Raw genomic sequence first — 27,034 nt, 5'->3', positions numbered from 1 at the left:
TTTACCCTTTAATCCGCTCAATCTGGCAACTGGAAGATATCTTGTCAAGGCCATCAATGACTTCCACATTGCCAAATCCTGCAAACACTTCCTTTCAGACCTTGTCAAACCAGGCCCTTCAGCAGCATTTGAGCACCCTCCCTCTCCTTGCCAATATACTCTATTTTCTTGACTTCACATGCCTGGTGACCCTTCTACCTCTTTGGCCACCTCTTCTCCGTCTCCTTTACTGGTTCTACTTAAACTAAATAGGTTTTAAGACTTGGCCCTGAGTCTCCTTCCTTTTTATTTTATACATGCTCTAGACTATTTCACTCATTCCCATAAACCCTTCCCTATAACTTTCAAATGTATTAGACACCTTTATGTCTAACTGCCTAGTCCACATTTTCACAGGCTTGAGTCACATATAACATGTCCCAACCTGAATGCTTGGTTTTCTCTTCCAAATCTGTATCTGCAATGAACTTATCTATGCATATCAGAAAGCTGCGTTCCTAATTAACATCCCACTTTCCCCTTTATCCTCCAAATCTGTCCTTACTAATTTGAGTCCAACTCCTTGTTAAAAACCTACAAGTACATTTTTAAACCTGACCATAAGCAATTACAAAGGCTTTACCTGGCAGGCCTCATGGGGGAAAGCTGTCCTCCCCACACCAGACTTCATATATAGACAAGTTCAAGGGCACTCAAATAATTCCAGAGGTTGATATCCTAAAAATATATCAAACTAACTGCATGACTTTCCAGCTGTGTATGATATGCAACCAAGAGGGACTAGTATGACACAAATTGCTCTGAAAGAAACCCTCAGAGATTCCTATACAGGGATGTGCAAAAGTAGGATTGTATGAAAAATAATACAATAATTAATAAATAATAATACAAGAGTAAGCTATGTTTTGTGTACTCACAACTGCAAACCTACTGTTGCCTACCATTCTTGTTCCTGAAGATCTATAGTGACAGATGTTTGATCACACCCTTCACTGCTAGTGTGTTTGTGTGTTTATTAATGCTACACATAAATTTTGCTCTCTTACTATCAACTTTTTTAAAAAGGCAGCATCATTTTATATTGGGATACAGAAGTACAAATCTTTATTCCACTCACTCTTCTCTGTCTTACCCATTTATTGACCCCACTGAAAGAGCTATCAGTTCACTCAAATTTCAGTCTCTAACACATCACTTTGAGTTATGTTGGGCAGAAATACTACGTCAAAACCCAAACTCTGCACAGGAACCAAAAAGAACAAGAAAGGAAGAACACTGGTACTGTAATTCAGCACTGTACAAATAAATGTGCTCTCTGCTGGTCGTGGTAAAGGTCAGGAGAGCTGGAATCTGGCAGGCTGTAAGGCAGAGGAAGCTTTGAGCTGTAGGAAGCTGAACAAATAGACAGTCTTGCGAGTGAGAGGCCCAGAGCATCACTAAATCATAATTGGCTAAAAGTGGCAAAGGATGGTGACAGTGTTCTTTGCAGAACCTCAAGGAGAATATTGTAGTTTAAAAAAAAAGTCCCACCCTATCCAGTTTGGCTCAGTAGATAGAACACCAGCCAAAGGGTTCCGGGTTCGATTCCGGTCAAAGGCACATACCTCGGTTGCATGCAGGAGGTAACCAATTGATGTGTCTCTCTCACATTGATGCTTCTCTGTCTCTCTGTCTCTTCCCTTCCCTTCCCCTCTCTAAAAAATCAATGGAAAAATATCCTCTGGTGAGGATTACCCTCCTCCCCCACCCCAAAGTCCCTACTATTAGGAACATGTGAAATACATGTTAAATTTTTTCGTATTGGTTTATTTTTAATAAGGAAATTTATTAGGGATGGAAATGGAAAGAGAAGCTGATACAAACAATATGACATCTAATGCAAGAATCCAAGGAATGTAGGATTACATGCACATATACCTGCATACAAGCATTCAGATTCAGATAGAAAAGGCTGATGATCTGACAGTATTTTCAGTACAAAATACTTTCATGCTGGTTGTTAAGCTGCTGTCTTGAGCTGCTTGAGTGTCCTTGGCTGCCCTAGTCTCCTTTGCACTTCCCTCTCCCCCTCACCTCCTCACAATCCAGCAGCTAATGGGTTAATACCAGCAGCAGGAGTCTGGGACTCCTAACTCCCACCTTAAGGTCTCCACTCGGACTGGTCAATAGCCCGTACCATATTGGTTGTTTAATGTCTTAAGACCACCCTAGTATACTGAGGTATGTTGCATAGAATTACCTCCATATTATTTTTGACTGATGAAGAATTATCTGCAGCAGGATCACCTTGGGCACTTGTCAAAAAATGCAGATGCTTGGGTACCACACACTGAACCCACTGTGTCTCTGGGAGGGGGCTAGGATATGCATTTTTGACTCTCCCCCAGGTGGTTCTAGACTATCATATCAACTATAGTCTGCATTTTCTAGCACAGAGCAAATCAGTCTTACATCTAGATGCCAAGTTCTTTGAAGGGAGGGTCTTAAGTCCTAATACTCTTGGTATTCACCACTGTGCTTACCTAGTTTAGTGCTGTTGACAGACAATAAAGAGGAAGGGTCATTGGTTCAGAAATGCATGCTGAAAGAATAAGTTAGGTTTGATGATGACGACGACGATGATGATGATGATGATGATGGCTTATCATGTGCCAGGTCCTATGATAAGTGCCTTAGATGCTTCCTAATAGTACTGCTATTCTCTCCATTTTGTGGCAGGAAACTGAGACTTAAGATCTCATCATTGGGAGGAAGGACTCCAATATTGGTCTGTCTGATTTCAAAGCCTAAACCCTTTCTTATTCCCTAAGCCATACTGGCTCTTAGGTCACAAAAACAATTCTACAGATAACTCATCTATCAGATTATTTGGAGTTAATCTCTTCAATTTGCTTTTGTTTCAAATTTATCTGCTGTATTTTATTACATGTGGGGAGGGGAAGGAAGACATAGAAGATCAGGAGATTATAAAAGCTATACTCTGACTTGCTGGTCCCAAGGTGAAGGAAATTGAATATAGAAAGTAGAAGACATATATAAATATTACCCAATACTTAGTAACCATTGTAACCATTTTATGTAAATAAAATAAATTAGTAAAGCACTAACTGATAAAAAAAAATGTTAGAATATTGCAACTGTCACTGGACCTTGAAAGTCAGGTTACAAAAGGAAAAGATTTTGAGGTTATACCTGGAAATCGAGTAATAAGAAAAGGGAACCAAGATGAGAACACATAGTGGAGGAATAATGAGAACAACTGACATTTTAGAAAGATCGTCAAGGGCCCAGCTGATGCCTGGACTTGATGACGGCAAGACAAGCAGCCTGGACTTGGAGAAATGAAGACACCTCATGAAAGAGAGTGGACTGAAGGATAACCGAGCTTCATACATGCTCAGGTTTGTTTTTAAGTATTTTGCCAGAAGCTGGGGTTAATGAGATCACAGAGTATGATCATTTGATTCTGGTTAAAGCGTCCTTATACACTAAGCTTAATGAAGAATGGCTAATTAACATCTTTTGAACGTAAGGAAAAAGGAATAGACATCAGAATTGTCCTTTCAAGGCAAAAAACAAACACAAAATCAAGTCTGGATAAATGGAATCAGAGTGCTTATTCAGACTTCAGTATATCAATCCCTGTGCTTTTCTTTAGATACAGATAACTTCCCAATCATCTTTGATTCATGCATGACATAGGGGGAAGAGGAGATTCACTCTTACTGGGATCCGGGCAAAACCCCCACTTTTCGTCTCTTTCATAGCGGCTGGTCGTGGCACACCACAGTAAGTTGTCTTCCCGCCCTTCCCGGGTGCATTCGTGATGCCACTGGTGGTTATACTGGAAGGGAAACATGCATGGTGTCCCGTGGGCGTTCCCTTTGAGTGTATACAAATCTAGGAGAAGAAAAGGACAAAGTCAAATAAGTATTATGCCAGCTTCATCTTTGGAAACTGTCCTGGAGTGAACGCATTTTTCTCATAACTGAAACCTACAGTGGGCAAAACTCCTGCTAGACCAGAGAACCCCCAGGACTCCACTGTCCAGTGAGTGTAAATGTGCAAGGCTGAGTGCGGGTTCACAATGGTGTGTGTACATCCTTATCTCCTTGGGTATTCACTATGGTGCACTACTATGGCAGCAAACACATTTGTGAAAGGATGAGAAGGAAAACTTAATGGAGATTTTACTTTAAAATATCACCCATCTCAGTGATCAGCATCTGAAACTCAAGAGCTTCACAGGCCTTCATTAATTTATTCATCCAACAAATATTTATTGAGCACTTAATGTGCTGAGCACTGAGGATATAACAGTGAACAAACTGGCAAAAGTTCCCTTTCATAAGGAGTTTCTGTTCATAAGGGGGAGACAAAAAGAAAACAAATACACAAGTAAACATAATTTCAGGTAGTGATAAGTAGGATGATGTAAAACAAGATAGGGTAGGAAGACAGAATGACTGTGTGTGTGTGTGAGAGAGAGAGAGAGAGAGAGAGAGAGAGAGAGAGAAAGAGAAAGAGAGGGAGGGAGGGAGGGAGGGAGGGAGGGAGGGAGGGAGGGAGAGAAGGGGCACTATTTTGGATCAGGTGGTTAGTGAAGGCCTCTCTGAATAAGAACTGGGTGAAGCAAGGTTACCAGTATTTGGAAAAGGGTTATCTGGCAGAAGGAACAGCAAATATGAAGAACTTGCCACAAGACTTGTGTGGGATGAATGCAGAGGGCCACGAAGGAGGGATGGGAGGTGGGGGCAGGGAAGTGGAGAGTGTCAGCTCACAGAGGCCCGCTCTGCCACATTATGAACTTTGCCCTTTACTCTGAGTGTAGTGGGAAGTCACTAGTGGGTTTTGGATGAGAAAGTCTCATGATCAGATTTCCATTTTTAAAGAAAATCTGGGTGCCGTATGACAAACAGAACCCATGCAGAGAGGGGGCAAAGAGGGGTAACTAGCTGGGAGGCCTCTACAGCAATCTTGGAGACATGGCAGTACCAAGGTACCTGCTGGCTGCTTTCCCAGAACCTTTCAATAACCAGTCATCCTTGGCCTGAAGCAGGAAAGGACAGCTTTTCATGACTCACCTGGGGCTTTCTGTGGTGAGGGGGATCAGAGCCACCCTTGAGTCACTACGTCCTGGAGGGAAAGGCTGGCTGTGGAGACACCCACCCCTTTCCCACATTGGCAGGGGCTAGACTGAACTCACCCTGAAACTTCAGCCCTAGAGGTTAAGGCTCTTTGGAGACTACTGGTATCTGGGACACATCCTCTTGTTTCAGTCCTGCCTTCTACTCGCTCTTCCCTGCATGCACTGTGAGTGTCGGGTATATAGCTAAAATATTAACATAAAGCCAAATGTCATGTTCTCCCTCAGATCTGTAGATTGTTGGGAGAGCTGGTTTGTAGCACTTGCTTCATTGTAGTGAGTCCTGAAAATAGCTTGCTTTTAGCTCCATCTTGTTACTCATTTCTTGGAGATACCTGAGAAAGTCCTGACGTGGGTTTTAGGAGTTCCTTGCTCTGCTCTCTAGGACTGGTATAGAGTTCTTAGAAAGATTTGCCCTTATTAAGGCATAATTCTGAGCACCATGAGGGAAGAGACCACATCTGTCTCGTTGGCCTTTTAAGCAAATGCCTGGCCCTGGGCCTGAGAAACAGTCAGTGTTTAATAAATGCGTGACAGAAGATGAATGGATGGTGAGAGAATGAAGAGCACTACCAAACAAAACCTGAGAAATGGGTTTAGGATGTCCAAATTTAATATGCTGCTTTTATTTATTTATTTATTTATTTTGTCATTTGTTTGTTTAAAAATGCCAAATATTACAGAACTGTAAACAATGACCCCCCCCCGAAAAAAAAACCCCGTTATTTTCCATTTCCTAGCACACACCAAATAACCTAACAACAGTCTGTCTTTAAACGTCTCTTAGCGTGACATCACATGGATGCCAGCAAGGCACTGGAGGCACTAAGTGGCCTGCAGACACACTCCATCCCTGGGACTGAGTGTCTGCAACAAGAGAAATAGTGGCAGGAGAGGTTCTTATACTCATCCCGTCAAGTCAGCAACTTCAAAGACCTTTCCTTCCACCTTAATTTTCTCTTGTCCTCCTCTGCTTTCTCCCCTTTCCATTGATTCCCAAAGGGAAGTGTTTTCTCCCCTGATAACTTTAACTTCTGAGAAATTCTGCTTCTTTAGGAGAATTTAGCAAGTCCCAAGACTCCCGTCATTTTTTACATTAAGTGAGTAAGCAACTACAACGTGTTTGGCAGAAGTCCCTTGAAGGTCTGGACGCTGTGTACCTCTTTCATATAATACACTATTTTACAAATCTTAACTTACGCAAACTTTCCAAATATATCATCTCATGAGTACTCTGGTTTATATATTTTTTTTACCTTTGTGCAGATATTCACAAATGCCTCCACCGCCTGGCATGTAGGCAATCCACTTATGAAGGTTTTTCCAGGAGGCCACCAGCGTGTTGTCCTTCACCTGCACCATGTACTGCAGCGGGCCAGTGATCACCTTCCTGTTACAGTGCCACCTCAAGGAAACGTGGATGGAATCACACTCATAGATGCCCAACGGCTGCTCTGGATCAGATAAATTCAGGCCCAGGCAACCGCTGCCTCCTAGGTTAAAGAGGCCGTGGTTGGAAACCCATTTCCACATCATGTACTTGTTTGGTGGTTTGCAGTTCTCCAGGGTCAGTACAGATTTGCCTGCTTGAATGCATTTCTTGAGGCTCTCACTTTGGATAACAAATATTCCTTTATCTGAAAGAGCAAAATAGAAGATATGGTATGGGTCTTTCATATATAATTACCTAGTATCATGAGGATGTGTAAGTTGTGAAATGTCACAATTGGCAGTCGTTTTGAACAGATCTGGAGTTGATGGGTGGGGTCCACCAGGAAGGTTTGTTTGCTCAAAACAGAGGAGTTTATTGGGAAGCATAAATGTTCATTAGAGCTCATGGGGGACCTCTGACCTACCATTAAAACCTCCATGGTCCTAAGTAACAAAGGCTACCTCTTAGTCCACTCAACAATGTTCTGATAGAGAAGGAGCTCTCCACAAGTGGATAGAGAGGAGGCATTGGGAACAACACTCAGGGCTAAAGGGGAGGGCTGTGGGTGCCCAGAAGTATGGTGACACTTTGGTTTTCTCCAGACAACTGCCTGTATGTTAGGAACATGGCAGCTGAATCAAGAGCCACAGAAATAGAAATTTCTACCATTAAATTCCTGCTGAAAACCCAAAGGACAGAGACAAAGTGCTGCTTTGTGTCTTGATACAAGATGCCATGCTGGTGAGAAAAAAATGCTTCTCCATGTTTGCTGTCTGTGCTGGATCTATCAGGAGTAGAATAGTGGGGACCTTTGCTATGGGGATGGCCTCTTTGTAGGAGCAGCCTGTTGGGTGGGACCGGTGGGAGCAGATAGATGCCAGGATACTAGCTGAGGCCACACACCTAGCTACACAAAAGCCGTAAAAGCACCATGTTGGCAGCAAAGGCACACAGGCCACATAGAGATGTGCCAAAAGTAGTCATTTTGTGATAGAGCTTTGAACTTCCAACTCCCCGGAGCAGAAAGGGGGATCTGGGTGAGTTCTCTGAGAAAAGCTGACAGGGCCTGGAAAACACCTATTATAAACTAGAGGCCCAGTGCATGGAGTTGTGCACTGGTGGGATTCCTCAGTGTAGCCTGCAGGGATCGGGCCACAACCGGCAGCCCAATGCCATCTGCCACTCCTGTTCATCCCTGCCCGGCTGTGCCTGCTGCCACCTCCACTTGGTAGGCTTGCTGCTGCTCTGCTGCAGTCTCCAGGCTGTGGCAGCCAGCTGTGAGCCCTGCATCTGGTGTCCGTCAGTCAGCTGAGCAGCACTCCTGCTGTGGGAGCACACTGACCACCAGGGGGCAGCTCCTGCATTAAGCATCTGCCCCTGGTGGTCAATGCGCATCATAGCGACTGGTCAACTGGTTGTTCAGTCACTTAGGCTTTTATATATATAGACCAGAGGCCCAGTGCATGAATTCGTGCACAGGTGGGGCCCCTCGGCCTGGCCTGCGAGATCAGACCAAACTGGCTTTCTGACATCCCCCGAGGGGTCCTGGGTTGCGAGAGGGCACAGGCCAGGCTGAGGGACCCCATTGGTGCACAATCGGGGCTGGGGAGAGACCGCAGGAGGGCTCCAGGGCATATCTGGCCTATCTTGCTCAGTCCCAATTGGCCAGACCTCAGCAGCAAGCTAATCTATTGGTCAGAGCGTCTGCCCCCTGGTGGTCAGTGCATGTCATAGCGAGCAGTTGAGCAGCCTTAGCAATCATTAGCATATTATGCTTTGATTGGTTGAATGGCAGACTGGATGACTGGATACTTAGCATATTAGGCTTTTATTATATAGGATAACAATTATGGACTTGTCCTCCTGAAGGTGGAAATCATATCTAAGTTTTTTAGTCTAATCATGGACAGTCCTGAGCATGGTGATTAAACATGCTGGCAGGTGCTGCTTAGGCCCTGGTTGCTGAGGTCACTCAGCCCAGTGTCTGGTCAGGTCCAAGGGCTCTTTTGTTCTCTCATTAGCTAGGTTCTTCTGTTATATGTTACTTCCTGTCCAATCTTCTAATATCTGAAGGGACATTATCAGGTTCCCTTAAAATAGCTGCAGAGTACTGCAAGTCGTGTCATGTAGCCATGGGATAGCAGGGACAGGCAGAGGTCTTCTAGAAACTTGGAACAGTGTAGAATGAGCCTCCTCACATATCAGCACATGGGAATTATGCTTTTTTCATTCTTTTTTTTGTGTGTGTGAAAGTTCTGTTTTCTTTTTCAAAGTTACTGAGGCCAAGAGAAGCTGATTTACAATAACGAAAATCACTTAACACATTGTTAAAACGGCTGTCAATATATACATGAAAGTTAACTTCAATTAATAATCTGATAATCCCACTTATAAATATACATTTAAGGAGTTGAATTGTTGTCAGAAGATTGCTTTGATCACCAGACATCAGAGCAAAAGAGAAGGGAGTGTGTAGTGCAGTCTCGGGGAGAGAATGAGTGGTTTTAGGGAGATTTCATTTAGATCAGGAAATTTGTTTTCCTAATGAAGGCCATGTCTGTATGGTTATTAGTGATAGTCATTCAAGATCAAATCTGCCTCTTGCCAATGTGATATGGATTCTGATAATTAACCTTGTCTGCAACTCTCCTTTTCACCTTTTCATGCCTGGACAGAATGTTCACCTTCATTTTCATTGTAATCTACTAATTACTTTCTAGCCCAGAGTTCCACTCATTTTTTTTCTAAAGGATAATTATTTTACTATAATTGTTCTGTAGTTTGGCTTCTATCTAATATATATGTTGGAATATACCCAGCTCTGCAACTTACTGGCTCAACTTCAGCCCTCCGGGTTTGCTTATATTCCTAAGATCGGTGGCTAGGCTACCTCGCTAGTGGATGAGAGCTATGGATCAGGCAGACTTGCCACAGACCAGCCTTGTAACTTTGGGCAAATGTCTTAATTTCTGTGAGCCTCACCTTCCCTCTGTGAACTGGAAATATGTCTCATAGGAATGTTAAGAGTATTCCATTAAAAGCTACATGCAAACGAATAAAAATAGACTACTGTTTGTCCCTATATACAAAAATTAACTTAAAATGGATCAAAGACCTAATTATAAGGCCTGGAACAATAAATTACATAGAAGAAAACATAAGGACTAAACTTATGGACCTGGGTCTTAGAGAGAATCTTACTAATTTGACCCCAAAGGTAAGGGAAGTAAAGGCAAAAATAAATGAATGGGACTGTATTGAGCTGAAAAATTTCTGCACAGCAAAAGAAACTACCAACAAAACAGAAAGACAACCAACAGAATGGAAGAAGATACTTGCAAACAATAGCTCTGACAAGAGGTTAATATCCGAAATATATAAAGAACTCATCACCACACAGACAAACAATCAAATTAAAAAATGGGCAGAGAGCCCTGGCTGGTTTGGCTCAGGGTCTTAGGTTTGACTCCCAGTCAAGGGCATGCACCTGGGTTGCAGGTTTGATCCCTGCCCCCGCCAGGGTGTGTGCCGGAGGCAACCAATCGATGTGTCTCTTTCACATCAATGTTTCTCTCTCTCTCTCTCTCTCTCTCTCTCTCTCTCTCTCTCTCTCTCTCTCTCTCTCTCCCTCTCCCTCTCCCTCTCTCCCCTTCTTTCCACTGTCTCTAAAAATCAATGGGGGAAAAATATCAGTGAGAATTAACAACAACCAAAAAAAGGGCAGAGGACCTGAACAGACACTTCATCCATGAAAACATACAAGTGGCTAACAGATATATGAAAAGATGCTCAATTTCACTTCATTAGAGAAATACAAATCAGAACTGCAGTGAGATACCACCTGTTAGAATGGCTATTAACAAGACAAGTAATAACAAGTGTTGGAGAGGTTGTGGAGAAAAAGGAACCCTCATTCACTGTGAACTGGTACAGCCACTATGGAAAACAGTATGGAGGTTCCTCAAAAAACTACAAATAAAGGAACCTCAGTTGGTTGGAGCATTGTCCTGTACATCAAAAACATTGGAGGTTCGATCCCTGGTGGGGATGTGTAGGGGACACAATCGATTGATGTTTTGCCAGAAGCCAGTTCCAGCATGTCATAATTGCAAGAGTTTCATCAAAAGGTTAATGGAACTTGAGGACTCAACAAGGGCTGAGTCACATATGTTGTCACCTGTTGGGAATGGCTGAAGGCATTTCCCCAAACCTGAAAAGGGATGATTGCTTGCTGCCAGACAGCTCAGGGCATCTTAATCTACATGTTATTGCCTCCTACTGGCCAAACACCTGAACAGCCGTAGGCTATTCCCCATTCTGACAATGCTTGTGTATATGGAAACCCTACCCTTTGAAGTGTATATCTCTGCCTCGCCTCAGGACAATTTATGTTAATAAAAAGAATGGGGTCCTGAGATGAAGAGATCTTAGTTTTCTTGAGCTAGGCTCCTCTGACCTCCATATGTCTTTCAAAATTATATTTCGTCTCTGGACTCATACTTAAGTTATACACAGCCCCTTCTCCAGATTGCTTAACCCTTCTTAATGCTGGAACATGAACCCCGGCAATGTTTCTCCCTCACAGCTATGTCTCTCTCACTCTCCTTTCCCCTCTCTCTAAAAATCAATAAATATATCCTTGGGTGAGCTTAAAAAAACCCTCTTCTGGGCATTTACCCCCAAAATTTGAAAACACTTATTCACAAAGATGCATGCATCCTTGTTTCACTGCAGCATTATTCATAGAATCCAAGACATGGAAATAACCAAGGTGTCCTTCGATAGAGGATTGGATAAAGAATATGTGGTACAATGGAATATGACTCAGCCATAAGAAATGATAAAATACTGACATTTGTAACAACATGAATGGGTCTTGAGAATATCATGCTAAGGGAAGTAAGTTAGGCAGAGAAAGATTTCATATGATTTCATTCTAATCCATGCAAAGCACGCCACACACTACCTCGTCATGGGAAGGCCTCAGTAAATGTGAGTTGTTGTCATTATTATCCCTCTGGCTTCCTGATTCTTGATCTGTAGATCCAGCTATAGATTTCGTTGAACACCTATAGAGTGCTAATCTGAGCACCCCCCAAAGGCTTCTCTTCTTATATCATTAGAACAAAAGCTCATTTTTACTTTAGCTTCTGTAGCATATAGTGGGTGCAGAAGTATCAGTTTCAAACAATCCTTAAATACCAAGATATCACTTTCATGGAGGAAACATATTCTTCAAACCACCAGATAACAAAATTGTGGTCTTGTTTGTTCTACTATATGTGCAACTGGGATTTAAATCTTCGTTCATCTTTTACACTATCTATTTGTAAAGTCTATATTGCAGCACTTTTGTAGGGAAGAGAGAAACATATGATGTCAACAAGCAGTTGATGGGTGTGGTTTGTAAGTGGATATGGAAATTAAATATCAATAACATTTGGGGTGAATAATGTTTTTAAACATGCAAATTATGAAGTGTTAAGAGAAAAGGAGTGGTAGAATCAGAACATCTGTAGTTACTCCAGTGATCATAAAAATACCTTTCCAAAGTAGAAGGTATTAGACAAACAACCTTGCCACTCAGCTTTGGGCTGCTATTACCTTTCCATGCCCAGCTGCCTTTAGAAAGTAGCTTTGGAAAAATTCTTCATAATGTATCAGAACAAGTAGCTCTGGCTTATCAATAACAATAACCCTGTCATCTCTAAAAGAATACTATGTCGGATGTGAGGGCGATCTGGCTGCGACATCTGTCACCCCATTGATCGCCAGGGTTGATTCGGCTGATCTGGCTGGCTAGGCGGGTGTCCCCCTCCTCCCTCACCGATCCATGTGCGTCCCTCCTGAAGCTGCGCGCTCGGTCGAAGAGGACGACCTTCCCCCCCCCCCGAGGAGAGGACCGGTCTTCGGTCAAGGGTATACGAGTAGCTGCGCTCCCCTGCTAGAACCTCCAAACAAGCTCTCAAGAATACTATGTCATGCTGAGCTAAAAAATGACCCAAGCCCACTTTCCCATTCAACTATAAGAGAATCTGGTCCTAGCAGCATTCTTCTCCATAAATTCACTGAAGAGAAAACAATTGTTTTCAAATGAGCTATGGGAAGACCCAACCTAGGTATTAATATTCTGATCATCATTATATGCATATATGGGTTTTCCGAAACAAAAACATAATGTGAAAATAAGCCACTATCCTTAGCGTCTGTATCCAGATTTCAAAAAGAATGAAAATCAAATGCGGGTGGAATCAAGATTGATTATATATGTCAAGGACATCAGTTCTGCTTGAACACTGATTAAGTGATTAATGAAGTACTGCCAGAATTACTAAATCTCTTTGCAGTAAATGTTATTACTTCCCTTCATAATTATAAGTTTAGGGGGAGAAAGTGGACTGAATCACTAGAAGAAATTTATAAACTAAATTTCATCCTTTTTTCCTAAATAAAATCCTTGGAAGTCAGTGGTTCTGCTGTCTACTTCTGAGACCTTTTTTTTAGGAAGAGATGGTTTAATTTAATTTTTTAAAAAATAAATTGATTTCAGAGATGAAGGGAGAGGGAGAGAGAGAATTCACAGGGGGAATAAATGACAGGATTTGGTGACCAGTGGAATGTAAGGATTCTGGGAAAATCCAGAATGACTTGTTTTCTGGCTTCAGGTATTTGATTGGTTGCCAGATGCCTGCCAATCCCTAGGATACCGTGAGGTTGGAGTCTAGAGCCTGGGACTACTATTATAGCTTGATCCACGTGTTGAAGCAGTGTCAACAGGGCCCCGGGGAGGTTTCTCTTGAGGCCCTCCCACTTCACCCTCTGCATCCCTCTGGTCACCTCCACCTGCTGGTGGTGGCCTCTTCTGCTTTACCCAGCTCTTCTCTTAGAACTGGCTGAAAGTTTGAAGTGTTAAGTAAATAGCTATGGCTTGAAGGATTAAGCCTTGATGAGGTGTCTGTACATTTAACCAAAAAAACACTTTCAACAAACAAAACAACCATTCCTAAAGGGATACTCTCTTTTAGGCAAGCAAAGGGCTTTCTGGTATTCAATAAATTACATGATGACAGTGGCCATCGAATCCAATACACACATAATGTTGGCCTCTGTGCTGCTTCACGTTAAGGAAACTGGAAGGAAACGTTCAAGTGCACGGCTCACACCATGTGCAATGTTTAAGACAAGCTATTCGGAAGCCACAGCTTGCCAAGTGCAATCTAATTTCAATCTCCTCTGCCATTCCCCTGGGTTTAAACCTCTTCCACTCCATCCACTCACACAGCTGGTGCAGGGCTCACCCACCTCATGCCTGGTATCATGTCCCGAATCTGCCCAGTTCCTTGCTGTTCTGACAGTATTTCAGTTTCAGAATGGAAGGGGTCCAATCTGTAACCCATGTAAAGGGGAGCAGCTTCTCTCTGGAGACGGACTGACCTTTTTCAGCTGCACAAATGTGGGTGTGTGCCCTCTCGGGAACAATGGCTTCAGATGAATCGTGTGCCTGACATTACTCTGTAGCAGGAAGGGATGTTGTAATTGGCCGAATCAATTCCCATTCATGGCTGAACGATGCAGAAAATCTGGGTTCTTAACAGGACTTTCCAAACCAATAAGCAAGGAATGTTTGATGCTTGCTGCATGTACATTGCACTTGAAAGAACAAAGTGAAAAGTGTGCCTGCCCTTCGTGGTCCTCTCTGAGTGAGTATTTGCTTTTATCCGAGATCATCTGAGGTTTGGTGTTTGTCTCTTAACAACCTGACAGCTCCTAACAAAGCCTGTGCCTTCCTAATCAATTGCCTTCCATTAACCAACTAAAAGGTGCAGTGCATTCTAAAATCTCTCTCCTTCCAGCCTCAGAACTTCCTTCTGTTTCCCTGCCCGAGCATTGTCCTTGACATTGAGCCTTCATTCTCCTGCAGCTTCTGAACCTGGATAATCACCACCTCCACAGGCCGGTGGACCCCTCTTGCTAAATCTCTTTATGTGTCCTTTTCCCCTTTCTCCCTAATCTCCCCAAATTGTGGTTTCAAGTTCCGGGAGGCATACAATACTCCTCTCACAGGAGGGGGAAAATGAAACCCAACTTAATCAGCTCCACCAGGCTCCGGTTTTGTGAGTATTCAAATTGCCTGTTACCAACCCCTGAAGTGGATTCACCCTTTCAGACTGAACTCGCCACTCCCTGCCATTCTCCTTCACGCCCCGTCTCCTTCGCTGTCCATCTCATTCAGCAGTAGTGCCCCTTGCAGAAAATCTTGTTATGGCTTTAGAAGTTCTTGGGTGTATCTGTATCTTACCAATGAAATTTCAAGCTGAGTCGCACGCATGTTTCTTCTTTTTGGCTTTTCGTTTATTTCTCCACCATTTTGCCTTTCTATTGAACTCTGAAGTACCTAGCAGACATTGCCAGTGTAAATATCCTTACTGACAGCAGCCATGTTATCTTACAGGCTGTGTTGATGACATACCACCTCAGTCACCAGGGAGCCTCGTTCATTACAAAGAGCAAGTTATGGCAAGACACACTAAGACAGAACTTTCTTACACTTCCCTCACAGACACCAGCATGTGGAAGCCCTGGGGGAATATGATCTAAGGACTTGGCCATCAAAACAAACAAACAGAAAAGAACTCCACCAACAACAAAACAACGCTGGGAAAGATGGGACGTCATTGACAGCTTGTTTATAAGGACTAGCCATTTTAACTGCTTTGAGAATATACCCAATGAAGACAAGTATACAGTTACTTATGTGGGAGACAGAAGTGAAAACAAAACCGTGTTTTAATGGTAAATATGTCCTCCGTCCCTGCCATTTGCACGGGCTGCCATAACAAAGTACCACAGACTGAGTGGCTTAGACCACAGGAACGACTGTCTCATAGAGCTGGAGGCTATAAGTCAAAAATCAAGGTGCTGGCAGCGTTGACTCCTTCTCAGCGTAGGAGGGAGGGATCTGTTCCAGGCCTGCCTCCCTGGCTTATCGACAGATGGCTATCTCCTCCCTGTGTTTCTTTATGTCATCTGCCCTCTATGCATATTTCCATCTAAATTCCCCTTCTTTGGGAGGACATCGTCTTATTAAATTAAGGCCCACCCTAATCACTTTATTGTAACGTGATTACCTCTGTAAAGATCCTATCTCCAAATAAGGTTTCATTATGAGGTATTGAGGAGTGAGGACTTCAACATACACATTTTGAGGGGGATACCATTGAACCCATAACTGGCCCCATGCTTCCTATTCAGGCTGGCTGCCTAATTTGTAGGGCCCCGTGTAAAATGAAAATTCAGGGCCCTGGCCGGGACAGGGAAGTTGAGTCCATCTACATTTCCCATGAGCATGTGAGTGATTGCAACTTCCATGCCAGAAAGCGCTGGGGACACATTCAGTGCCTGGCTTGGGAATGGGCGATAGGTTTGCGCTTAGTCCCCACTGAACAATAGAGAGGTGCTGCCAGCCCAGGGGGACAGCGGCTGCCTTGCTCTGCCCTTAGATGCCAATGGCCATCCACTCCTAGACCCTGGGCCTCCAGTCCTCAACCCCAATGCAACCTGATTGCCAGGGAGGTGGAGGATAGGAATACGAAGGGGGAGGCTGAAAACCCATCCAGGGAAGTAGGGGCTGAGCTTGAGGTATGTTTAAGCCACTGGCTCGTGCTCCATTGCCTCATGAGACTTCATGCCCAGAGCACAAATTCAAAGATAAAAATGTTTAAGAATTCCAAGACCCCAAACCACAGAGCATTAACTCCCCAAGTTCAAGGCCCTTCTGAGCATGAGTCCCTAGGAGACTGCCCAGGCTACATGCCCATAAAGCCCACCCTGTTGTTATTTGTACAAGGCTAACACGATAGGAAAAAGACTGGAAAACTGCAGAACAATTCTTTCAGGGTAGAGCTGCTTGAAGGCAGAGAGCATCTGCCTTGCTTTCCCCATTTGCACAATGGGTTTAAAATTAGTGCTGGCCTCATCCGGATCCTGATAAGGATGACCTCAATCCTTATGGGCACTTTATAAATATTAATACGAAAAAAAGCAAATCTTAACTCTGAACACAAAATAGCAGTGAAATAGGACAAATATTATAGTTAAATAATCACTTAGAATTTCCTGTTTATATTTTCATAATTGAAAAGGAAAGTTCTCAGACTCATAGATACAGAGTTCAGACTGATGGTTGCAGAGGGGAGGGGGTTTGGGAGCCTTGGTGAAAAAGGTGAAGAGATTAAGAAGTAAAAATTGGTAGTCACAGAATAGTCACGGGGATGTAAAGTATATCACAGAGAATATAGTCAATAATACTGTATTGCAATAACTGTCGGTGCTAGGTGGGTACTTGAAATATTGGAAAATCACTTTGTAGAGTATATGATTGTCTAACCACTATGCGTACACCTGAAGCCAATACAAAATAAATTTTAAAAAAGAAAAGGGAAGTTCCCAAGAGCAGAATGCCAAACATCAGAAACAGTGAACATTTTTTATTAGCATATTTCTTTGGAACTGTGGTAGTCTGGAAAGTGCCATAAATTAAGAAGTCATGTGGACACACACACAGGAACCTCTTGCTGTTTTGTTTAGCTCTGTTTCATTAGAACCGAATTTATAGAAATTATAATAATATATCCCCATTTTTATAAAATATTCTTCTCCAAGTGTTTATAAGGTGTTTTGTTTGTTTTATAAACTGTAATATTTCCTTTGATCAATTAAAAATATAATTTATGTTCCTAGGTTTGAATTGAAACATCTCTTCAAAGCCTTCTAAGGATAATTTCTAAAAGAAAATGGGCGCAAAGGTCTATACATGTTTCAAGTATGTTACATTAATTGATCATAAGAGGATTCATCACAGAGGGATGAGTTCACAAGAGGCAAAAAAAAAAAAAAAAAGAAGGAATTATTTCTTCAGAAAACCTGACATAAATAAGCAAATTGTTAGGTCAAGGAAGGGGAGCTGAGGGGACAACTGAGCTCTCTGTGTGGCTCAACCTTTCCAGTCATTGGCTTGGAATCCCCATTGTGTGGTATCAGTTACTGCGCCAGCCAACAATAGGAAAAGAGGTTAGGAGCTTAATGAGAAGTTGTAAAAAGAGCTAGGAAAACTGGAAGTCCATTCTGACTCTCAGAAGCTCAGAGGAAAGGAGCCAGTGAGAGAAACTGAGATGAGAATTGCATGAAGTGGAAGAGGTTCTGAGAGATGACCAACAGAGATGGGAGAAACAAAGGCTTGGAGTGATTGATGGTCAGGACGGGCAGTTAAACCAGTATCTGACATGCTTTCACTTCAGCTCCAAATCCCCGGAGTTTAGGAATCACCTAGAAAAATAAAAAGCAATCAAAAGCTCTGCACATTTTTGCTTTATGAACTATTCACTCCCACATGTGGGAAGTACTGGTTTGGAAAAGGAGGAGCTGCAGAGAGAGTAAGAGACTTGCCTCCAGCTCCTCTTGCCACAAAATTAAATCACACGCTGCCTTCAAACATCAGGATGACCTATTTAATAGAGTCACAAGGCTATCCAAGAGTTCTTTGCATTAGTGTTTAAGTGGCTGGTTCGAATCTCCACTCTACAAGTTCCTATAGATTGCTCATTACTTAACCCTCCTTGATCAGTAAGAGTATGTATTAACAGTACTTGAGTTTGGTGAGGATTCAATGTGTTAATATATGTAAAAGAGCACATAGTAACCAATCCCCAAATGTTAGATATTATTAGGGGCAGTTGAGAGGAGCCTTTTCACCTTTGCATTAGGAATTGAAGCTACGGGGAAAATCTCAGGGTAAGGACTTCTCCCCACTGCTGACTCCAGGTGGTGTCTCTCATCACCCTCCTTCAGAAACCTCTCCCAGGTGGCACCCTGTCTTTCCTTCCTCGACCCTGAGATGCACCACCTTGAACCTCTTCCTCACATTCACTATGTGACACCAGCAGATTCTCCGTTGTCCTCCCCACCCCAAAGCCTTTAACTTGCACACAGATGACCCAACACTCTGTCCTGGTGTTATCTCCACTGCAGGTTGTGGCCCATTGAATGGGTCATGAGGTCAATGTAATGACGAGCATTACAAAACAAAAGAGAAGGGAAGAGAGTAGCAAAGCAGCTGCACATCCTATTACGTAAGGACATTGTTTTGACGAAACTTTTTTCAGACATGGATGTCTGCACTGCCCTGGACGCTTGTTTCCTCAACCTCGGCTCTGAGGACCTGCTCTCCACTTCAGCGACCACTCCTCCAACCAACCCTTGGCTCTGGTCACTGCTGAGAACGAATCTACCTCCACAACTCCTTAGTTCCATGGTATAGTCTACCCTCTGATTCTGCCATCTCTCCTGTCTCCGAACTTTCAGTGAGTCTATCATTTTTTATTTTCTTCCTCTTCACCCCATAAAAGTCTTAATGCAAACTATCTGCTCCTTAATATTTCTACTGGGACTGACTTTTTAGCTTGGGTCATCAGCGTCTTTTTTCATGGGAAATTGCGTTAACCCTCCAGATGGTCTTTTTGCTGCTCTTCAAATTACCCTTTTCATGTCCCAAACTGACCATGTCATTCCTAAACCTAAAAGTGCGATCTGGTTTCCCTTTGTCCAAACTCACAAGCCCCTTCTCAGCAGTACCCAATCACCAATCAGATTTTTCCCCCTTTTAAGCATAGTCTCTCCAACCAAACTCTTCATTCCTCATCTCTCTATACTGTATATGCTTCCAAATATAGACATGTCACAGCTTCCTGTCCTGCCATGACCCTATTCTGGGGGTCTACTCATCCACAGGACCTGTTGGGGCAGCATTCCTGTGTGCACCTCACATCCCTACATGGCCTACCAGCCATGAGAAGGCCTCTGACTCCAGGGCAGAGCACAGGGTCTGGCCAGCCAGCTGTGACCAGTGTGGCCAGATTCCTCACCCATGAAATTAAGGAACTCTTCCCAGGATGCTGTGGGAACTACACATGAAAAGTCCTGCAAATTGAAGCAGAAAAAACTAGTTCACAGAAGGAGAACCAAACAGGGGCCATCAAGTAGCCCCTGAGAGAAAGAAAGAAAAAATATTTGGTTCATTCCAGTGGCTTGTTTTTGGTTTCCCAGAAGCCTTGGGTCCCCTTGAGATCTTGGCACCCTTATATCCAGCCCTTGTCTGAGTGACCTTCAGAGCCTGCTTTCCTCCATCCAAAAGAGCCCAGACTAGAACTTTCAGCCCATTGAACTCCTGCCACCCACAGCGATTCTATACCTTTGCACATACTCTGCTTTCCTGAAAATGTTCTAGCTCCTTTTCACATGTGGCAACTATTTACTTACTCTTCAGCAAAACAAATACCCTATTGTGAGTTCCCAGTCCCTCAGGTCAATTCCTCCTCTGCATGCCTTCAGCACTTTGCTCATTCCTTATTATCATAACACCCACTGCACTGTTTTGAAATTGCTTATGTTTCAGTATCTGTCTCTGGACTCTCAGCCTCTTGGGAATAGTATCTGATCCTGACCATATTTTTGTCTCCCCGATCTGTGGGTGAGTGGAAGATTCTGCTGGTTCCCTGCCCTCACTGCTGACCCTGGAGGCCACTCACCTGGCACAGTTCTCATTTACTTCGCCTGACTTCCTTTGACTCCCTGCCTGACAGAACTCCGTGCAGTCCAGAGCACCAGGAGATTAGTGACCCAGGAGGGACTCCCCATCAATGACGGGTGGGGGTGGTAGATGAATGTGTGTGCTTCCTGCCCCTCACTGGGTCCGTCAGAAGGACTTTTGTGAAATTGAAGCCCAGTTACCTATAATGGCTTTCTTCTCTTCCCTGTCTCATTTCCTTACTCCTTCACCATGCCTTTTAGAGTCACCTCCCAAGTAAATTACTTGCATCCAAATAAATACACATCTCAGTGATTGCTTTTGGGTGAACCTAAACCAAGACAGGGAGATGAAGCACATCGTGCTTGACAGACAGAGAATGAACAACTGAGGCCTCCAGCTCCCTGCCCCTCTTCCCATTGGCATAGGATGTCGAAAGACACCCCCACCCTCTCCACCACCCAATTTAGTCTTTTCTCCAGATAGGACCCATGGTCAAGTCCTTGGACCTCACGCTCATCAGCACTTCACTTTCCTTGGTCACTGGCCAGTCAGAAGAGCCTACCTTGGCCATTCCCAACAACTGATACAGCCATGGGCTCCCTCCACTCTGGCCTCTGGGAAGCTGAATGTTACAGAGGAAACTCTCCTTGTTGGTTGGGGCCATTTCACAGATATAATTTTCAGCCTTCAATATAGCATCAAAATCTGTTTACCTGTCCCCCAATTCATTTCCTTTAGCAACCTCCACAGAGACCACGCCCACCTTTCCCCAGGACACCCCACTTCCTTCTTCACGCTTTCTACTGTCCTCCGAGGATATGGGGTACTTGAGTAAGTAGCATCCAGTTGCAGCACTTGTTAGAAGAAAAGGTTCTGATTCCAGAACTACAATAAAGCCCCTTAGAATAATCAATGAGAGGCCAGAAGACAGACTGCAGACATGCCATGTATGGTGCTGTGCTCAGGGCAATAAACAATTGTTACCGGCTGCCAACCTGTCAAAATGGTCCGGACTGGCCAGAGGAAGAGGGCGTTATGGTGAAATTGAAACAAAAGAACAACTCCTAAGCATTATTATTAGGATCATCTACACTAATAAAAGAGAAACATGGTAATTGGCGTACGACCGCTACCCTTCCCATTGGCTAATCAGGGCAATATGCAAATTAACTGTCAGCCAAGATGGCAGCCGGCAGCCAGGCAGCTTGAAACTAACATGAGGCTTGCTTGCTTCAGTGACCTAGGACTCCAACGTTCCCCGCCTGCTGCTGCAGGCCCCTGAGCCTGCAGTTTCAAACATTGTAACAAATATAGATGCTAAACAAAACCCCAGAAACTAGCTTTCAGCAGGCGGGGATCTCAGAGCTGGAGTTGATACAGAGTTTCGATTATAGAACCGAAACAAACCTGCTTTCAGGAGCGGAGGCCTAAGAGCTGGAGCCTCAGAGCTAAAGCTGGCCCAGAATAAACAATAAAAAAAGAGAGAAAGGAGCAGTTGGGAGCTTCAGTCCCAGCCTGAAAACAGCCCTCAGCCCCTCACCCAGACTGGCCAGGCACCCCAGTGGGGACCCCCACCCTGAAGGGTGTGTGACCAGCTGCAAACAGCCCTCAGCCCCTCACCCAGGCTGGCCAGGCACCCCAGTGGGGACCCCCACCCTGAAGGGCGTGTGACCAGCTGCAAACAGCCATCATCCCCTCACCCAGGCTGGCCAGGCACCCCAGTGGGGACCCCCACCCTGAATGGTGTGTGACCAGCTGCAAACAGCCATCATCCCCTCATCCAGGCTGGCCAGGCACCCCAGTGGGGACCCCCACCCTGATCCAGGACACCCTTCAGGGCAAACCAGCCGGCCCCCACCTGTGCACCAGGCCTCTATTCTATATAGTTAAAGGGTAATATGCCTCCCAGCACTGGGATCAGCGGAGCTGAGAGGCCTCCTGGCACCAGGATCAGTGTGACAGGGGGCAGCACCCAAACCCCCTGATTGCCCTGCGGCTCTGTGTGTGACAGGGGGCAGGGCCACAACCTCCCTATTGGCCCTGCTCTGTGGGTTATAGAGGGCGGCGCCCCAACCCCCTGATCCTCCCTGCTCTGTGGGTGATAGAGGGCGGCGCCCCAACCCCCTGATCCGCCCTGCTCTGTGTGTGACAGGGGGCGGTGTGCCAACTCCCCTATCGGCCCTACTCTTTGAGTGACGGGGGGAGCTCCCCAACCCCCTGATGGGCCCTGCTCTGTGTGTGACAGGGGGCAGCGCCCCAACCCCCTGATGGGCCCTGCTCTGTGCATGACAGGGGGTGGCGCCGCAACCTCCCCATGGACTCTGCCTTGAGTGTGACAGGGGGCGGTGCCCCAACCCCCCAATCAACCCTACCCTGAGCGTGAGGGTGGCATCGCAACCTCCCAATCTGCCCTGCTCTGTGCATGACAGGGGAAGGCGCCCCAACTCCCCAATTGGCCCTGCTCTGAGCCCAACCAGGGGCTGCACCTAGGGATTGGGCCTGCCCTCTGCCACCCGGGAGCAGGCCTAAGCCAGCAGGTCGTTATCTCCCAAGGGGTCCCAGCTGTGAGAGGGCCCAGGCCGGGCTGAGAGGCCCCCTCCTACACCCTGAATGCACAAATTTTTGTGCACCGGGCCTCTAGTTTTTATATAAGAGTAAACTGAGAGGTTAAGTAACTTCCCCAAGGTCACAGAGCTGGTAAACAGTAGTGCCAGGATTTGAACCCAGGCAGTCTGATTCTTAGAGCCCATGAATTTAACTACTACACGACACTGCATCTACTTATTTTTAGTGAAAAATCATTGACAAGTCAGCACAATACCATCAATTGTCTGCCTCCCCATCCCCCGAAAGGCCGGGATGCTTATAACACATATCAGAACGATCAATAATACATATCAAACAATTCAGACAAAAAAATACTACGTGCATAATCTGCCTTGCATTATTACATATTATGTATTAGTGGATATGGAACTGAAATAGGTGCATATTTTTTTCCTAGTTAATCTGTGGAAGCCAATCATGGCTAAAAGCAAGTCAGTGTGGTGCACTGACCACAACGGTAAACTGAGACACTCCAAAACACAGCTATACCTCAGCTTCCATGCCTGAAAAATGGATGGCTAGAGGAGACAATGTGTCAGGTCCCTTCCAGTGCTAAGATTTTGGTTTTTCCATTTGTGTATAGGCAGGAAAAACTTGATTTCAAACCTGTCTCGATTATACTTGAAATTTCACTGATGTGGGTGATTGGAGTCCAGGAGGGGAGCCTTTTTGAGGATTGGGACACTCAATCCCACATAATCTCTGTGCTCCTTAGAACGCCAGAGGCAGCATTTTCATATCTGAAGAACCTCCGTGCCAACTGTGTCATATGCTAACTGTCACCTGGAGCGTATAGGAAGTACCAGGTGGTCTGGCTTCAGAACGTCCTTGAGTACTAAAGAGAAGGCACTGCTTAGAAACCTCTCGGGCCAGGATTTGGGTCGGCTACATATAGAAAGGCTTAGCCCATCCTGTTAAACCCTGCTCAGAGGATCACAGCGCATTCTCCCTCTGTGGCTGGGTTCCAGCTCCTGTCCCGGGGGCCGCTGCTGCCGGGTCCCAGGTACCTAGTGCTCAGGCAAAGCCCACACTTTAAAATGGAGTAAGTACCGCACAGTAAACTCTTAGTGGCCACGGATCACACCACAGGTCAGATGTGCATCCACAGCAGCATTTTTACTGAACTGACCCAGGAGGGAAGAGGCCTCCTTCCTTTGGCCACTTTGGAATAAGAACTGCTCAACCTGCTCCTGACAATGCCTCCTGGGAGTGCTAGAGAATACAGTTCAGAAAAGACACTTCAAAAAGGCACGCACAAGGTGTTGAGAGGGAGAACAACGAACGTGGCCATGGATGACAGCTTGTTTTACCCCCTCTCCGAACTTATCCCCAAAGGGAGAGGGATGGAGGCCGCCCCAGGCTCGCACTGGCTGGTTGAACTTCCCCCTGCGTCCCTTCACAGGGAGCCTCCGCTTTCGGATGCTGTCTTCTCTGCTGCTGGGGCAGCCCCTGCAGCTATTCACTAACGGGGCCCCTGCAGGACAGCCTCGCTTGTCTCTTACACATCCCTTTACCAATCTTACGTATAGGCGGTGCTCAACAAATGTTTGGTGAACTGACCCGTGTGTGCACGCATGTGTTGCAGGTGGGGTGGGAGGCGGGTTACTTTGAAGGAACTCTCCATCCCTGGGGTGCCACGGGCCTTACCAAGGGTCTCCCTTAATCCTCAGCCGGCCTATGGATAGCGCAGACCCCATTGTCCACAACGGGGGAAAATGAGGACAAAACGGCAACTTGCTCCAGTTCCCACAGCTGATCAGGGCCACAGGGGCGCCTCTCCCCCATCAGGTCTGAGAGGCGATAACAGAGAAGATTAAGCTTTTTTCTTCCCCGCTGGGGGCCGCTCCACAAGTGGCGGCGCACACCCAGAGCACTTGCTTTGGGAGCGGACAAAATGGAACATCTTTTTGCCATGATTTATCCGAGAGATGCTCCTCCCGAATAAACAGTTCTCGGAAGCTGACGTTCTGAACCGCCTCCTACCCTCCCCTGTCCGGCTCCCGCGCGCGGCCAGAGTTGAGCAGAATTGCCCGCAAGCCCAGGCCCCGCCCCTCCTTGCCCCAGGGCTGAAGCCTGGAGGATGCGGCGCGAGGAAGGGGGTGCGGGACTCCGAGGAAGGGGTGCAGGGCTTGCTCAGACTGCAGATAGGCGGCCACCAGGTAACTCGGCCTCCCTGGCTGCCCTCGCTCGCCGCCCAGGTTCGCTCTTTCTCCACTCCCTTGCCTACCCCAACCCCGACGTGCCGATCTGGTCCCTCCACCCGGGGTACACTCACCCTGCCACTCGGGAACCGGCTCGGAAGGAGCCGCCGGCGCTCCCAGCAACAGCAGCAGCAGCAGCGACCACAGCAGCAGCATCGCTAACCACTAGGCTCGCCGGGCGCCCAGTGCCTCTGCCTCGGGGTGGGTGTGTGTGTGTGGGGGGGGGGGGGTGCCAGCGCCTCGGCCCCACAGCCTGGCCCTGCGGCGCGGGAGGTGGAAACTCAGAACCTTCGCGCTCCACCCCTCCCGAGGGTCTCACCACCCCTGTGCCCCCGAGATTCCCTCAGTCACCCCTGTTACTACTGTGTGCGGACTCACGGGGCTTCGGGCTGGGAGACTGGAAAGCCGCTGAGGCTTTCACCGCCCTACCCACTCCGGCTCCTAAAAGGAGGAGGAGGAGGAGGAGGAGGGGGTGGACCATCTGCCCATCCCAGAAATTCCTGCCTGTGGGGCGGGGGGAGGGGTTGGGAGGGAGGTAGGCTGCCCTGTGCACGCTCCTCCAGCTTCCAGCGGGGCGGGGCGGGGCGGGGGTGGGGGTGGGGGAAGTGCGGGGTGGGGGCGGGAGGGGGCCTATAAATTAGTTGAGAATCTCTGGGACAGGAAGTCTGACATCTGGGTTTGCAAAATGCCCCGATTCTGGTAAACACTGCGGGTTTGGCAGCAGGCAGCTTGGTGTAAACCAAACTGCTCCGTGAACCCGGGCTCATTAGGGGCGCTCTGGACCCCCCTCCTCTGGAACGTGGACAGCTGTCGATCTCTGAGGCTCAGTGCGCGGGGTCTGCATGCTCCTTACTGCAGAGTACCCCAAGGTTCTTCCATTCTTGAGCTCCTTTCCGTTTAAAAACAACTTTCTCCTTCCATTTCCTTGGGTCTCCCATTCCAGCAAGACAGCTGGGTTATCTATTCCACGTTTGGGCTGTTGTCCCATTACCTCATTTTATAGCTGAGAAAACTCATCCAGAAAGGCAAAGTGATTTGCTCTAGGTTACTCCTTAATCTAGCAAAAGTTACTCCTTAAACTGCTAAGAAGGAAAACCCTGACTAGATTGTAGTCCTTCTAACTGCAGTCTTTCAAATAACCAGCAGAACACAAGAAACATTTGATATTCGTGAGATCTTTCCGAACAGGATCTTGACATTAGTGATTAAAATATGAGAAGAAGGCAAGCAAAGGAAGCTTTTAAAAAGCAGATAAAATGGTGCGATCTTGGAGGACCTTGCGTTTCTCAGCTGATGTTTTTGAGCAACACTGTCTTAGATTTAATTCTGCATCCCTCTCTCATTCACATGTTGAAGCCCAAATCCCCCAGTGTGATTGTATTTGCAGATCAGGCCTTTAGGACTTAATTAAGGTTAAATGAGGTTGCAAGGGTGGGGTGCTAGATAGGACCCGGTGGCTTTATAAGAAGAGATAGAGCAATCTTTCCACCTGCAGGCACCAAGGAAAAGCCCCGTGAGGACTTTGCAACCCAGAAATAGGACTTATCAAAAAACTTGATCTTGGACTTTCCAGCCGCCAGAACTGTGAGAAATATATTTCCGTTGTTTAAACTACCAGTCTAGGCCTGGCCAGCATGGCTCAGTGGTTGAGCATTGACCTAGGAACCAGGAGGTCACAGTTCGATTCCCGGTCAGAGCACATGCCTGGGTTGCACCTCGATCCCTAGTGTAGGGCACACAGGAGGCAGCCGATCAGTGATGTTTCTCTCTCTCTCTCTCTCTCTCTCTCTCTCTCTCTCTCTCTCTCTCTCTCTCTCTCTCTTCTTTCCTCTCTGACATCAAAAAAAATATTTTAAAAATAAATAAATAAAAAATAAACCACCCATTCTAGGATATTTTGTTATGGTAGGCCAAGCAGACTAATACACTGCCTTAGCCTGGTTCTCCAGAAAGCAGAACTTGGGGTGAGACCTCTGGGAAGGTGTGGAGTTAAAGATCAGAGTGAAATAGGAAAGAAGGGAATGTCTCTGTTGTGGCCACTACAGTAGCAACATGTGCACAGA

General features: G+C 45.8%; 1 protein-coding gene across 1 annotated transcript in view; it reads right to left on the bottom strand.

Annotated features, from left to right (window-relative positions):
• Positions 1–25,405, bottom strand: part of PLA2R1 (phospholipase A2 receptor 1) — a 105,676-nt gene extending 80,271 nt beyond the window's left edge. Inside the window, exons 1-3 of the mRNA XM_059704300.1 lie at positions 25,046–25,405; positions 6,403–6,783; positions 3,727–3,900 (exon numbers count right to left, since the gene is read on the bottom strand). Of these exons, the coding sequence (XP_059560283.1) occupies positions 3,727–3,900; positions 6,403–6,783; positions 25,046–25,127 (637 nt within the window). The 5' untranslated portion in view covers positions 25,128–25,405. The remainder of the gene's footprint in view (positions 1–3,726; positions 3,901–6,402; positions 6,784–25,045) is intronic.
• Between the last annotated feature and the right edge of the window lie 1,629 nt (positions 25,406–27,034).

This window comes from Myotis daubentonii, chromosome 7 (assembly GCF_963259705.1).
Source record: "Myotis daubentonii chromosome 7, mMyoDau2.1, whole genome shotgun sequence".
Classification (NCBI taxonomy): domain Eukaryota; kingdom Metazoa; phylum Chordata; class Mammalia; order Chiroptera; family Vespertilionidae; genus Myotis; species Myotis daubentonii.
The sequence above is the reverse complement of the archived record's forward strand: the minus strand, read 5'-3'. Positions and strand labels throughout refer to the sequence as shown.